The following is a 15,317-nucleotide window of genomic DNA, read 5'->3' as shown; positions in this document are numbered from 1 at the left end:
TGCGGATGCCCTAAGGTAAGAGAGAGTAAAGTAAGAAAAAGGAAAAAGTTACTATATAAGGAAACGACTCAACTATAAAGAAACTTTTCAAAATGGTAAAATGACTCAACTACGAAGAAACGGAGGGAGTACATTTTTAATTTAAGTTGCATATATGAGGATGCAATGGTTAAAAATTCTAATGTTGGAGCTATAATATATTACGTGCCCTCTTTTTATTTATTCGTTTGAAAAAAGATATCCATATATATTGAGGAAAGAGCTAAATATATATTCGACCCAAATTAACAAAATACAAGCTGCTTGCCTAACAAATTAATGTATTTGTTGAGAAATACGTAACTTAGACATCAATATTATTGGCAAGGAGTATAAAACATATATATTGAGACATGGTGAGCAAAGTAAATGAGAAAACTGAAAAACATGAAATTCATTTATTTACAAAAATGTATTTTACTCCCTGAGTGAGGTAGTGGCATCAGATTCAGAGGCAGATTCTTGTGTAGAAAGCAAGCTGCCATTATCAATTTGAACTCCAATTTCATAACTGAAAGACGATGTTCGAACAGCCCTCTGCAGCCCAACCGATCCATCGCCGGAAAGCATGAAAATAACTTGAGACATGGTTGGCCTCGACGAAGGCGTTGACTGTACGCACAGCATAGCAATTTCCACCATTTTTTTCACTTCTTCCACTTGATATTCGTTCGAGTTCAACGCCACGTCAGCTAGGTTTTGGTGCATGTCTCTCTCGTATAACTTCCATGCCTGCATACATAACTAATTAGGTAACTATGCTCAAATCTATTGTGTTAATTTTTGAGTATTAATTTAACCTCTTTAAGTAAGTAATCAAGGGTGGAATCTGGGGTGACGTCAGTGGATTTTCTGCCGCTGATGATTTCGAGCATCACAATTCCGAAGCCATAGATGTCGACCTTGTCAGACAAATGCCCGCCGATGGCGTATTCCGGTGCTGTATACCCCCTAATCATGTATAGGGGGTGCGTTATATTGCTAACTATTTAAGTTGTTAACTCTACTAACTAATTGATCAATGCAATGTATTAAAAATGTCAACACGATGACATTAAAATGTCAACACATAATTTTGTTGTCATTTCAATATATTGTATTGATATTATGTGTTGACATTTTAATGTCGATCATGTATTAACATTTTTAATATACTGTATTGATGAGTTGGCAGAATTAACAATTTAAATAATTAGAATTAATCACACCAATCATGAATATATATTATATACACAAATAGATAGATAGAGTGATGAGAATGAGGCAACATGACTTACAATGTGCCTGCAAAGTTAGTGCTGGCATGTGTCTGATTCTCGGGGAGAAGCCTCGCCAAACCAAAATCCGCAATCTTAGCTTGGAAGTGATTATTGAGTAGGATATTGCCCGGTTTGATATCTCGATGTATGATGGTTGTGTGGTAATCCTCGTGCAAAAATGCAATCCCCTTTGCCGTCCCAAATATTATATCCACCCGTTGTTTCCAGCTCAACAATCCTCGTTTATTACCTATTCAAGAAATAAATAGAAAATATCTCAAGTTGTGTACAGAGAGAATTAAAATACTTCATTTGTCCTACCATAAGCAAGACGATTGTTTTGGGTATGATATTTAAGAAAATTATAGTTTAGAGAGTTAAGTTGAGAGAGAATAAAGTAAGAGAGATTAATTGTATTGTATTTTGCCAAAAATAGAAAAGACTCACTTTATGCGGGACGTCTTAAAAGAAATATGAGTCTCTTATGGTGGAACGGAGGGAGTAACTATATAAGTTTCACGTACAACTTCAGTTTTTAAGATCATGAACCCAATATATATAAGTCTCATTTTCTTTTTTGGCAAAAAGGAACATATCACCGCTCTCTTACTTTATTCTATTTCCTATTTTATTTTCTCTCCATTTAACTCACTTAACAAAATTTTCTAAAATCTCGTATGTGTCCAAAAGAGATGTCTCTACTACAGAAGGACGACGAGAGTATATTTTCCCATTAACTGATCTAATAGTACATTTGAGTTGGAACATACCGTATAAGAATATGTCAAGGCTTTTGTTCTCCATGAACTCATAAACAAGAAGCAGGTCAGATCCCTTGGTGCAACATCCTAAGAGACGAACAAGGTTACGGTGATGAACATTACTAATAAGTCTTACTTCACTCTCGAAATCTGCCTTTGCTCTGTTGTATTTCATATCCAGTTTCTTCACTGCCACAACTGTCTCATTTTTCAATGTCGCCTACACATACAACATTCCAAATAAGTGTAAAACTGGATATCTCACAAACACACACAACACATAATGCACATTCACATACACACGAACACAACATTGCATACCCATACAAAATATATATATTTGTACAATGCCTCAAAATATAAAAAATATATGTAAAAATACATCATGTATATAAATAAAAAAATCAATCAAAAGTCAAGATCAAATTTTGATTAATTTTTGAAATATCAAACAAACAAGTTGAAATCAAAATACTCCTATAATTATATATCAAACAAAGAATTATAAATTGTATCAATATTATAAATAGAAATTCAATTCTGTTATGTGCACCTTGTAGACGGCACCAAAAGCACCTTGTCCTATTTTACTTTGGTTACTGAAATTGTTTGTTGCTTCTTTCAAATCAGTGTAGCTGTATCTATTCGGAAGCTGCAATTGGGTTGCCCCCAATATGTTGGCTGCACATATTAACAATTGATTATGAAGATGAAGATATATACTATATGGTAGCTGCAGAGAAAAATTATACTAGAGTAAGTAATGAACCTATTAGAGCGTTTTTGAGGTGCCTTGAAAACTTGAACCACACGAAAGTAATGACTACAATAACAAATAGTAGGGAACCTCCAACCGTTCCTCCTATCACTGCCTTTTCATCAATTCCTGTTGATTGGAACAATTAATTTAGAGATATATATATATAGCCAGGAGAGAAATTATAAACGGTACTCCCACTGTCCCTTATATTTTGTCACATTTTTTCATTTCCATCCGTCCCATAAATTTGTCACATTTCATTTTTTTTTACCTTTTTTATGGTGAACCTCATATTACACTAACTCATTTCAGCTCACAATTTACTATAAAACTAAAAGTAAAGGTCAATACTGGTCCTAAATATATGACCTAAATACGAATTTGGTCCAAAACATTAACTTTTTGAAAAACAGATCCATAACAAATGAAAATGTCGACGAAGTAGTCATTTTTTTTTATTATTTTATTAAAAAACTAACGGTCAACACTAATTGCATACTGACATAACCGTTAGTTTTTTGACGGAACCGTCAAAAAAGGACCGCTCCGACAAGGATTTCATTTGTTATCGACGAAGTAGTCCTTTTTAGGACCAAAATTGACCTTTTACTCTAAAACTAATACACCCACTCTTCACTACCTTTTTCCACTCACTTTCCATTACGTTTCTTAAAACCTATACCCGGTCAAAGTGTGACAAAATTTAAGAGACGGAGGGAGTAATTACCAGGCCGTAGTAGATCGAGGTCTGTTTTGTAGTTGTCGGGAAAGAATGGTTGATCGGAATATCTCATGAAACAGGAATCCTCATCAACACTGCCATTTCTTGCATCGGAGCACGTCTGTAAGTTGACTTTGGCCTCCTGCAAGCAGCTTCGGCAGCTGTCTTCCGTGACCGAGAGAACACACTGCGCCAGAGCATAAACCGTATTCCTTTTACTCGCCGCAAAATACGTCCCTTTCATCCTCGGAGTCGCCACTTGAAGATCATCCAGCAATCTACGCCTCTCTTCCCTGAAAATGCCGGCTTCATCAGAGGATGGAAAATTTTCGCATTTCGGCCAGCTATCGCTTATCCTTTCGTAGAAGTCGTAGTCCTCGTACCGGAGGAAACAGCCCTCAGAGGAGACCCGGCCGCCGGTCTGGTTGTGGGATACACAGTTTGATTGTATGAGGGAGAAGGCTTTGTCGTAGCAGGTCAAGCAGTCGGCTTGAGACATGTAGTGTCTGCACTGAGCCAAGGCGTAAACCGGGTCTGCGTCGTCCGCTGAAGTCATAGCCTGCGCCGTCGCGAACATTTTGCCAACCTCCGCCGCCTCCGACAGGTTTGCTCGGAGTTGAAGCCACGTGGAATTAGCGTTTCGTTGAAAGATAGATACATCAGCAGCTATTTCACCGCTGCACTCATCAGAATTCACCACTTGGCAGCACACCGCCAATAACATCAGCCCCACCCGCCACCTCATTTTTCTCATGTTTATAAATCACTCAAACGGGTTTGGGTTTTGATTTATACAAAACTAGATTTTATATATAACCAGCTGCGGACATAGATGACTCTGTGTCTACTCTCTCTGAGTCGTTCTTCACTTCTTCTGAAGTCAACTACGGTAGGTAGGACTATAAACAATTCATCTTTTCAAACAATAGTAATGGACATAAATGTTGTGGTCAAGAGGTTTAAGCATCAACCTTTTTAATTTATTTATTTTATTTAACAATGATCCCAATATGAAATGAAATATATTTTCATAAACATTCATATAATATAACTACTCCACATATTTAGTGCATCTTTCGTGGAATCTTCTTATTTGAAAACTATAATTTTTTCATTTTAGTTTTGTGCTTGTGTTGAGACACTAAAGTATTGAGCATATATGTTCTCATGCCATTACACTAGTGACAAATCCATATTATTATTCGGTCAAGATGAGTGTTGTAGTCAATTGTAAATATTAATTAAGTAAATTTGTGAGTCATATTTTTATTTTTATACAAAGGGATAATGGTGATATGAAAGGCTTGGCCCGCCAACCTTCAAGTCGTCTCGGAACCACCATTTCATTATTACTTATTAGCATGAAAATTTCACGCGCCTTCTCAAGAAAATGGCTCTCATTTTTTATATACACATTAACTGATTGCTGATTTTGATTGAATCTTTTTCTAACCAAAACTTCCTATTGGGGCGGCAGTGAGAACAAAGTTAAATTTGAGCTTATGATTTAATTTATTATTGGGCCCTAAACCCAATAAAATAGATATAGAGATATAACAATAATTGAAATGTGAAAATAAAATTAAAATATAATAAAATAAATCACAACTAATAATTATAATCTTAATTCAGGGTAATATACAATTTATAATATTCAAAACATTGAAGTCATGATCATAAAAAATAAGATAATGAACTACACAATAAATAAATAATGTATATAATCTACCTTCATATTTCATCATATTTAAAACTCTAATTTATCAAATTAAGCAAATAAATTTATTACAGTAATAACTAAGTATTTGTTAGTATATTATATGTCTCATTAAACTCTTCACCCAAATAATTGAGCCAGTTAGTTAGAAAGACCATTCTAACAAAAAATTCAAGGTATAATTTAGAATTCATTTAGGTTAAAACGCCAGTCTCCGTCTTCTCTTCTCATCCAACCTCTTATGTCCGTCTCCATCGTTCTTTGGTACCGTTCATCTTCTCCAATCATCATCTATTGCACTTTCCTCGTCTTGCGCTGACGTCATCTTCTCCATCGGCCAGTTTGCCTCCAACTATATTTAAGAATATGAAACAAAAATCAACTATAGGCCTATATTGCAATTTCAAAAAATATTTACAGTTGAAAGCTTAATCTCACCCGAAAATGCATTTTTGGCTGCCCCAGGAGGAGATGCTCTTAACCGCCGTAAATAATTACTTATCAAACCTTTTCTTATCTACCAGAAAAAAATCTCTGTTCAATCGCCACCCTATCTTATTCTCTCTTACCTCCCTGCCAGTCTGCTTTCTCCCTTTAGCCGCCACACGCATACCGAGCACAAATAGTCCAACACATTTTGGATTAATATAATTAGTATTTATAGAAGATCTTGTAGCTTTTGGCTTTCTTTCATTTTTTTCGAATCAATATCATTTATTTTAAATTAAATCAATAATATTGATTCATAACTTTTTAACCTCTCATATACTCATATAACGCAGATTTTAAAGTCATCAATAAACAGCAATCTTTATTTTTAAAAAAATAGTAGTTTGATCACAAGATGTAATCATTTGTATTTGGATCACATTTTAATAGTTAAAGGTAACTTGTAATCATAAGTCATAATTAACAAATGAACTTTAATTTAACGTGCGCAACTCTATTCCTTAAATCCAGCCTATTCAATTCTTGATCTCTAATTTCATATATCTATTTAAACTATATGATATTTCTAAAATTAAAAAACAATGATTTGAATTTAAAAAATTACTTGTATCTTAATTTTTAAATTTTTTTAAAAGCATGAGAAAGCCGCCATGTCCTACTTTTTAAGTCAGTTCAAGTGGTCAAGCTTAAGACTTTTTGAAATTGTAAATCTGTAGTTGCAACATGTAGTAGCTAACGCACTACTACTAAAAGTGAACCAGAGATGCATGAAATAAAACAACACTTCGATTCCCATATTCGACAACCATAGGTTATCCAGCTAAAACAAATGAATCTCTTAGCTACTAAAAAGCTGTGCATATCCACATTAAGGAATTCGAAAGCAGCGCATAAAAGAACAAACACAATCCCAGTCTTACTATAGCATGCTCACAAATTCCAACTTTGCAACTTATGATGATGCTGCAGCTCTCGGGCGACGCCTCCTCTCATCTGGTTGGAGTCTCCGGGATGGGAGTCGGCCTCGGAGTTGAAATCGGCGGCGGTTACACCGTTGGAGGCGGCGGCGGCGGGTTTCCGTTGGGGCTGAGCTTGGAGCAGGGGAAGGGAGGGTACAACGACGCCTCGGGTAGCGGGAGGAGGTTCCACCTTGATGATTTTGTTGATTCCCGCGCTGCTGCCATCAAAAGGGTAGACTTAATAATCATAATTAAGATTCTAATCTGGTCAAAATTGGGCAAAACGTATTGACTATTAAAAAATTAACGGAACTATTAACGGAGGACTAAAATGATCAAATTTACATATGTGCAGGACCAAAAAATCCAAAAGATAAAGTTTATGACCAAAAAAGTAAAATGACCATATGTTTAGGACCAATTTTGGCCACTCTCTTTAGAGCTTATATCAAAATGTACTCGATGATAAGGACTCGAGACTTAATTAAATTGAAAGAATTAATCACTTTGGGTTCAATTAAGTCGGAAGATTTGATTTCATAGAGTTAAGTAACTAATTTGGAGACGTAAATACAATAAAAATAATTAATCAGGAAATTAATTACGTTAATTAAATTTGAGAATTTGGTGGATAAAACAATCTAAGCAAAATCCAAGAAACCGCAACTAAGAATTGATTTAAAAAGAGAGGAATTGAAAGAAGGAGAATCTACTGTTCAAAAACCCTAAAAATAACTGGTAATGAAACTTATATCACACATTAGTCGATGACATGGACTCGGGACTTAATTAAATCGGGAGATTTAATCAATTTAGAATCCATTAAGTCAGAAGATATATTTTCATCTAATAAATTAATAATCTAATTTTGAAGATTTAAACACAATGAAATAATTAATCAGGAAATTAACAACATAATTAAACAGTCCTAGCCTAAGCCAGGAAATTTTAAGAGTCCAGGACTTAAATAAAAGAAAACAGCCCACTATTTTCAAATAAAAGGAGAGCTCAAAATCCAAATACTCGTACAGGCCTAGTGAAAATAGAAGCCTAACCCAGATTCAATTATTTGTGAGCCTATTCTCTCTCTTTTTCCTTCTTATAGTTTATAAAGCATTTACAATAGCCACGCCCTTCCCATAAGCACAACACAAATCCCACAAAATACAAGCAACATATTTTGATGTAGAGCAGAAAATTCGAAATAATCATTGTTTCGGCCGACAATCTTCCAGACGTCCGGAGCTTTGGGAGGATGAAAGTCTACGCGGAGGTGTCCATCGATGGAGAACCCGACACAAGCGGGCTTACCACTATGGACACGGACGGAGAGAAAAACCCTAGATGGAACTTCGCTCTCGAATATACGATTGAGGAGGCCTCTCTCCGGAATCCGGGACTGGAGGTTGGGGTGAAGCTCTATTGGTGAGGTCAATATATCGGTCAAGGGTCTGTTTGACTACGGACCTAGGGTTGAAAATGTGTTGACCTGGCGGTGTAACAAAAAGGAAAATAAACTGAAATGCTAAATAACTAAGGATTTACACGGCGGTGTAATCCTGGAATCGTTCCATCGGTTTGAGTTGCTCTCTTGGCCTGAGTTTCCTTGCCGCCGTGCTCTCCTCGGTTGCCACTCTCTCGGGTTCCCCTGTTTCTGGCGGTCCTTCTTCGTCTTCTGTCACCTCTCGGGTATCCTCGGTTCTTGCCGTTGTGCCCTCAGTTACCAGATCGATTGGTGGGGTTGTTTGCATTTACACATAATCAAACAAAGAGATTAGAAAATGGGAGTGTTGTTCGAAAATCCCATGCCTCTCAACATCAAACCAACCTATGCTGACAACATGTTTGGGGGGGTTTGTATCATTTAAATGTAATCATCTTTTCTACTCGTTTAACGAATAGAGGAAAAGATATTCTTTCAATCCACCAAGCCAGAAAGAAAAGATCAGAAACAGAATTTGGTTAGTTTCCTGTCATACTTTTTGACATTGTAAATCTGAGATGGATGAAATAAAACAACACTTCGATCCCATATTCTCAAGTTCTTGAAATAACGTCTTTCATGTGAGGCAGCGATAGGGTGTATATCCACGTAAGTGCAACAAGAATTGGTTATCTATGTTCATAGTAATAAAAATAACTTAAAATGAGCAAAATTTATTTCCTTACAAATGGTATTAGTCATGCACATGGGAGTCATTTTTCTCGAACGGATCACTAATGAAAACCAACCATCATAACTACAACTAAATACAGGACAAGTTCTGCAAAGTTAACATTTTGCAACAGATAAGAAATTCTTGATCATTTCAATCTTACACATTATGAGTTCGCTACTCTACAAGCATCAAAACCCATTACTGCGAATACCAACCGAAAATGCATAACCAAATGCACTAGTTGATCATCACTGATCGTCAAATTAAGTGCCGTAAGCTTTGAAGCAGTGTTTGACATTTCCATAATGTGCTCCCTAATTTCCCCTCGGCCATTATACCTCATAGTCACAAGTTTATGCATCAATGAAGCCGTTTCGGCCTTTTCATTGCTTGCAAAATTCATATCAATTGCCTGGAGGAATTCCTTAACATTTGCTTCTTTCGGGACAGTACCACGAAAGTTTTCAGGGATGGCATGTTGCATAATCATAAGACTCATGCGATTGGAGTGTTCCCACCTCTCAAAATTCCGTTTATCCTCATCGGAACTTTCATCAGTAAGAGGGGTGGGTTGCTCCGTCCGAAGTGCATAGTCTAAATTTGCAATCCCCAAACCAATCAATACCTTGCTTCTCCATGATGCATAGGTATTGCCCTTTAGCACAGGAATGGAATTTAGAAAACCAATAGCAGATTCTTGAGCTAGCAAAGAACAAATATAACAAATATGACAATAATTAGCTCACGTAAATAATAAATAAATAAATTAAATAATGACAATTCCCATTTCAAGATGTCGGCACAGCATTAAAATTTTATCTTTGGACAAAATAATTAACTTGCAAGTGACATCTCACGTAGTAATCAAATATAGATAATCATTTCCTGTCAAACAATAAGTCTTCCTTTGGGCCGACTTAGTGTCCACAATGACTTACGAATAATCTCATATTATTACCACAAGGTACACAAGAAACACGGCCAAATAACAATCTTCCTTTGGGCCGATTAACTATTCGCATGCATTTCATGTATACAAATATCCTATATATTCTAAATAAATTAATCTACACATTAGAGCTCACTTTGGCAAGGTAATATTTCAATTAATTTAATTAAAATAATAGACCACGTAAACTTTAAGTCATTATTCAATTAATTATTTAATAATCAAAACAATTAATTACTTTAACTGTTTTAAAAAACTTGCGGGCTATTTAGCAAAGTTTTTGTAAATAAAATAGAATAACTAAAGAGATGAAGCTTTAGCCGAAGAATTTGATGGTCTAAAAATAGGCAGCTTAACAAAGAAAATTTTAAAATAAGCATATCCATAATCTGCCACATGACCCAAATTTTGACTTATAAAAAAATAAGTTAACAGCCCACAACAAAAAAATAAGGCCCAGAACCTATCACCCTCCTCAATTCTGCAAAATGAATAGCAGCAGCTATAGTGAAGGAGGAGATGCGACGGTTCGACACGCCGTTTCATTCCATCGCCGGTAACCGCTGCTAACCGTGACGTCACTGCCAACGCCCGACGTCGCCGGTTATCACCCAAGACAGACGGCAACCAGAGAATTTTCCAAAATAATTTTGAAAGAAATTGCTTTCAAAAATACAGAATTTCAGAATGTTTAACATCAAGAATCTAGTTGAAAGTCTTTGGCTAAAAATAACACTGAATGTTGGAAACAACATAAATATGGATTTTAACGAAAAATTCCATCAACAAAATTACAAACAAGAATTTCTCACAACCATTCTGTTGGACTAAAGGAGTGTATAAAGCAGTAACCAAAATACGTAAACCCACTTCTCTGAACTAAAACCATAGAATCCAACAAAATAAAATAATCGAGTCGTGATAAATGAATTCTCAATTTATAGACCAATCAGACATTGGTTTGCGTGAATTGATAATCAATTAACATTGAAATCTTTGTGAATGAATTCAGAAACAATTTGAAAATTTCTTTTCGGAAATTCCTCAATCTTAAAATTTTTTCAAAAAAAGAAATTCATGTGTTCACAACAGACATCACGAAGAATTGACGAACATCTCAAATAACTGAATCCAGCAGAATGAAAAATCATATTAAACGAATTATCAATTCGTTCCAACATGTATTGGCTCTGATACCAATTGTTGGAATCAAATTAATGATTCACATAATTCATCACATAAATCACACGTGTCGAATACGATTGATAAATATAAAGCGAAAGCATACATATAGATTTGGATTCATGATCTTATTGATGATTCTGAAGTATGGAAATTAGTCTTCCAAGTGAACGCTCTCTCACAGATTCTCTGTAATCTGTAGAGTCTTGATATTACGTCCGGTCAAAAGGAATGGGATTCTATTGACCTATTTATAGGTTGCACTTGGGGACCATAACCATGTATTTAGAGAATAAGTCCCTAACTTTATTATAACTTTAATTTCACCCATAACAAAATTATAGTTATCCAAAGTAGTATCTGCATAGTAGTCCTCATACTTTTATAGATAATCGTTTGACCCTATAAATTATACTCCCTCCGTCCCAAGATAAGTGACTTGTATTCCTTTTTGGGGTGTCCCATATAAGTGACCTATTTTCATTTTTAGAAAAAAGTCATCTCTCTAACTTTATTCTCCACCTACTTTATTCTCTCTTCTCTCCTCGTACTTTACTCTTTCCACTTTAACTTATTTAAATACCATTCCTTAAATCCTGTGCCCAAAATAAGTAGGTCACTTATCTTGGGACGGAGGGAGCATAACCTTATTAGATCACGTAATCGGGTCAATCAATAAATAGCCATAAATATTATACAATCTTTAGACTATTATATTGGACCATATTAAAATGTTCCAACACATGGGAGTCATTTTTCTCGAACGGATCACTAATGAAAACCAACCATCATAACTACAACTAAATACAGGGACAAGTTATGCAAAGTTAACATTTTGCAACAGATAAGAAATTCTTGATCATTTCAATCTTACACATTATGAGTTCGCTACTCTACAAGCATCAAAACCCATTACTGCGAATACCAACCGAAAATGCATATTGTGGACGTCTTTCTGAGTTTTCATGTAATGATTCACTTACCCACTCTTTCAACCTCATTTCCCCATCAAACATATCATCTGTTGGCTTCTTCCCAGTAAACATCTCGAGCAACATGATCTCCATGTGTGGACACTTTCCCTTCCATTCCCAACTCTAGCAGTGCAACATGCATCATTAGTATATTTTTTATTAAACATTGATATTTTTATAAACAAAAGACTATAATATTATTAAAGATGAAAAGTTTAGAATTATGCATCACCTGGTGCAGCATATCCGATAGTCGCCAATGTTTGTGTTTGGACGACAACTTCTCCATTGTCAAAAAGCTTCCCAGTGCCAAAATCACCCAGATGAGCGACCATGTCTTGATCGAGCAAAACATTATTTGGCTTTACATCACGATGGACAACTGGGAATGTATGGCCATGGTGAAGATATTCCAAGGCGGCCGCAACGTCTATTGCTATCTTCAGTCTCTGCATAAGATCTAGAGAATGCATGTTGGAATATAACCATTTATCCAAGCTCCCATTCGACATATATGTGAGAACCAGAGCTTTAAACTCTGGGCTGCTGCAACATCCAATAACTCGAACAATGTTTCTGTGTCGAATGCTCCAAAGTATCTCACTTTCAATAATAAAAAAAAATACCTTCCATCTTAGAGAGATGTTTCCTGAGTTTTTTGACACATCCTCTGCAGTGCAAAGACACTCTCAGCACAACAACAACCTCCTGCGAACAAACAATGCATATTCATATATATTATTTCTATGTTAGTGAAACAAATGATTTTTAATGAAACAAAATAAAATATTAAAAATAAACCTGTTGTGGAGAATGAGAAAGAGTGGAGTCCTTATTTGAGGATTCCTCAATGGAGAGATTTGATGGATTGTAGCTCACTCTCTCTCCCAACAAATACCTGGTGGAGCCAGGAGGAGAGAGGAAGTCGCCCGGCTTGGTGCAGCTCCAGCTCCTCGGGAGAGTTGAGGTTTTGAGTGGGATCTTTAATCTAATCGAACTATTAGGAGTTAGGTCTAAGAATTAGAAGGGGACTTCAATTATTACACCTAATCTATGGATTTCTCACCTCGGGAGGGGGTTTAATCTATATTTGTGATTGATTCAACAATTTTGGACACTTTAAATGGTAAATCGGTTTCAATTGGGTTAGGCTATGAGTTGTGCATCGGATCCTTGAATTCTGCATATTTCTCTATCATTTTCTACAACTTGCTTAATTGTTTTCTTGTTTAAGTGCTTATTTTAATCTCTGATTTTATATACTTTTAGTAGTTGTTAGTTTAAAACCAAAATTCTCGATCGTCTGGATAGTAGTTGAAATTGGTTCGTGGTACTTAGGTTTACACTTAATTGTCTCTGTGGGATACGATATACTCTTGCTTGCTATTTGCTACAATAACCCTGTACACTTGTATGTATTATTTGGGTAAAATAAAGTTGAATCAAGTTTTTGGCGCCGTTGCCGGGGACAATTTTTGTATTATATAGTTTGATATCGTTATAATAATCAAGATTACTACTTCAAACATTACTGCTTTAATTTTTTTTCTTTTAATTTTTCGAGTTCTCACATTTGTGTTTCTTGTTCAGGTGTATGCACACACGTTCTAAAGGCTTGCCTCTAGAACCTTGCGACCCTAAGATCGAAGCATCGAACCAGAAGAGGAACGCATATAGTAGACTCACAAAGAAGATTCAAGCTTCTTCGCCTAACCGCATAGGAGCATCTTCAGATCGGGGGGACCTCTCATGTAACATCCCGGATTTTAGAACCCTAATTTTAGAGCCCTAGAATGAATTGTTAATGACGTGGAATCAAGAATGCATTTATTTCATGAGATGTTATGGTCGAATTGAGTTTAGGGTTTGTGTTGAAAGTTTGAAAAGTCAAACTATGTGATTTAAATGATGTGGCATGCGATTTATTTATTTATGAGATTATGTGGTAAATTAATTATCTAAGGGTGAGTGAGAATGTTAGAGGAAAATTTCCATAAATACTTGTCACCCTAATTCTTGCAATTTTCGAACCCTAGACCCCTTGGAGAAAGAATTTCTATTTTTCCGGAATTTATTTAATCCTTGGGATATTTATCCAAATTAAATTCCAAGAGCCAATTATTTCCTTGTTTAGAGATGTAAAAATCGAGCCCCCTTATTTTTCTAGTGATTTTCGAAAATCACCATATTTGGGAAGGAAGGAATTATTTTATTTTATTTGGTTCCTTACTTGATTTCCTTCCATACCTAGAATTTGAATATTCTACCAAATCTTTCCATACTTCAAGAGATCTTGCCTTACTTTATTTTAGTCAATATTCAAAAATCCATGCCTTATTTAAAAGGCATAGAAATCGCCCCTTACCTTGCTTCATGGAGGATTTTCCTTGTTTTTATTTTGCTCCATAATATTTTATTCTATATGGAAAAATACCAAAACAAAGTCTTGGCTATTTTGAGGGCCTAATTCGAAAACTAGGGAGATTTGCCCTAGGATCTATTTTTGTTAATTCATCTTCCCTACTTCACAATATTATTTTTATTTAATTTGTGGAGAATGAGATCTTACCAAATATTCTATTCTAATTACCTAAAGATCTTGTTGAACTCTATAAATAAGAACCAAAACCCCAACCCTAGCCCCCATATTTTCGGCCCCCCCATCCCATACACTCTCTCAATTTTCTTCTTCTACACTCCAATATTTTGCTATCTTTTGGAGAAGAATTGAAGTTTAATCCAAGAACTTTGAAGAATCAAGGCTAATACTTGTTTTCTACCGATCGTTTTTCTCAAAAAGGTATTTTTGTTTAAGAGTTATGCTTGTTCTCCTTCTACCTCTTCTTTTTCTTCTTCTAACCGATTAATCGGTCTTCTTAAACCCTCATGCATCTTGGTTGAGTGAAAGAGGGTTAAAAAGGGGTGTGAGAACATGTGTATGTGTGTGAGCCGTGTGTGTGTGCGTGGCGTGTGTGTGTGCGTTGTTGTGTTGTGTAGTGTGTGTTGGTTGGTTAAATAATCGTGTGCGATAAACCTGATCTTGATTAATTAGTAATGATAAGATAAATCATTGGGAAGAGGGAAAAGTAACGAGACATGCATGAGTAAGAGTAGTATTGAACCTAATTTGTGATATGTGCCTATGTGATTAAAAGGTGAAACTTTGGTTGCGAAGCCGGATAACGGAAAAGCGAAACTACTTGAAAACTAAGCAATCGAGGTGGGCTTTACTCTAAAATCTCTCTTTTATTTTATCAAATGTTGTTTGGTGTTATAAGGGTGGTTTAACTGTTATGCCATGCCTATGTTTGTTTAAATGTGATTGTTGGATATGCTTATACGAATTCGGGTCTGAGTATGGGCCGCAAGCCCTACCAGGCTGTGTAC

General features: G+C 35.6%; 2 protein-coding genes and 1 long non-coding RNA gene across 3 annotated transcripts; all 3 read right to left on the bottom strand.

Annotated features, from left to right (window-relative positions):
* Nucleotides 1-256: 256 nt before the first annotated feature.
* Nucleotides 257-4,324, bottom strand: LOC125204964 (cold-responsive protein kinase 1-like). The gene is made up of 7 exons (XM_048103736.1): nucleotides 3,547-4,324; nucleotides 2,829-2,945; nucleotides 2,613-2,740; nucleotides 2,069-2,279; nucleotides 1,317-1,548; nucleotides 840-990; nucleotides 257-771 (listed from the first exon to the last, which is right to left on the bottom strand). Exons 1-7 carry the CDS (start codon nucleotides 4,292-4,294, stop codon nucleotides 457-459), a joined length of 1,902 nt encoding a protein of 633 aa, XP_047959693.1. The 5' UTR covers nucleotides 4,295-4,324; the 3' UTR covers nucleotides 257-456.
* A 4,664-nt stretch (nucleotides 4,325-8,988) lies between these two features.
* On the bottom strand, nucleotides 8,989-12,442 carry LOC125206630 (probable LRR receptor-like serine/threonine-protein kinase At1g56140). The gene is made up of 2 exons (XM_048105870.1): nucleotides 12,163-12,442; nucleotides 8,989-9,527 (listed from the first exon to the last, which is right to left on the bottom strand). Exons 1-2 carry the CDS (start codon nucleotides 12,440-12,442, stop codon nucleotides 8,989-8,991), a joined length of 819 nt encoding a protein of 272 aa, XP_047961827.1.
* Nucleotides 12,443-12,591: 149 nt separating this feature from the next.
* Nucleotides 12,592-12,879, bottom strand: LOC125203550. The gene is made up of 2 exons (XR_007173394.1): nucleotides 12,732-12,879; nucleotides 12,592-12,638 (listed from the first exon to the last, which is right to left on the bottom strand). It is a non-coding gene; the product is annotated as an uncharacterized LOC125203550 (long non-coding RNA).
* Nucleotides 12,880-15,317: the final 2,438 nt, after the last annotated feature.

The sequence above is a fragment of the Salvia hispanica genome, chromosome 2 (genome assembly GCF_023119035.1).
Source record: "Salvia hispanica cultivar TCC Black 2014 chromosome 2, UniMelb_Shisp_WGS_1.0, whole genome shotgun sequence".
NCBI lineage: Eukaryota > Viridiplantae > Streptophyta > Magnoliopsida > Lamiales > Lamiaceae > Salvia > Salvia hispanica.
This window is presented reverse-complemented; position numbering and strand designations above follow the sequence as displayed.

What these genes read in the sequence shown, in the direction of transcription:
- LOC125204964 (XM_048103736.1), bottom strand. Translation starts at nt 4,294, where the DNA reads ATGAGAAAAATGAGGTGGCGGGTGGGGCTGATGTTATTGGCGGTGTGC. An exon ending in ACTAACTTTGCAGGCACATT is followed by an intron (nt 991 to 1,316) that starts GTAAGTCATGTT and finishes ATACATGATTAG; the next exon opens with GGGGTATACAGCACCGGAAT. An exon ending in TTGATTACTTACTTAAAGAG is followed by an intron (nt 772 to 839) that starts GTTAAATTAATA and finishes TTATGTATGCAG; the next exon opens with GCATGGAAGTTATACGAGAG.
- LOC125206630 (XM_048105870.1), bottom strand. Translation starts at nt 12,442, where the DNA reads ATGTCGAATGGGAGCTTGGATAAATGGTTATATTCCAACATGCATTCT. An exon ending in TATCGGATATGCTGCACCAG is followed by an intron (nt 9,528 to 12,162) that starts GTGATGCATAAT and finishes GTTCTTTGCTAG; the next exon opens with CTCAAGAATCTGCTATTGGT.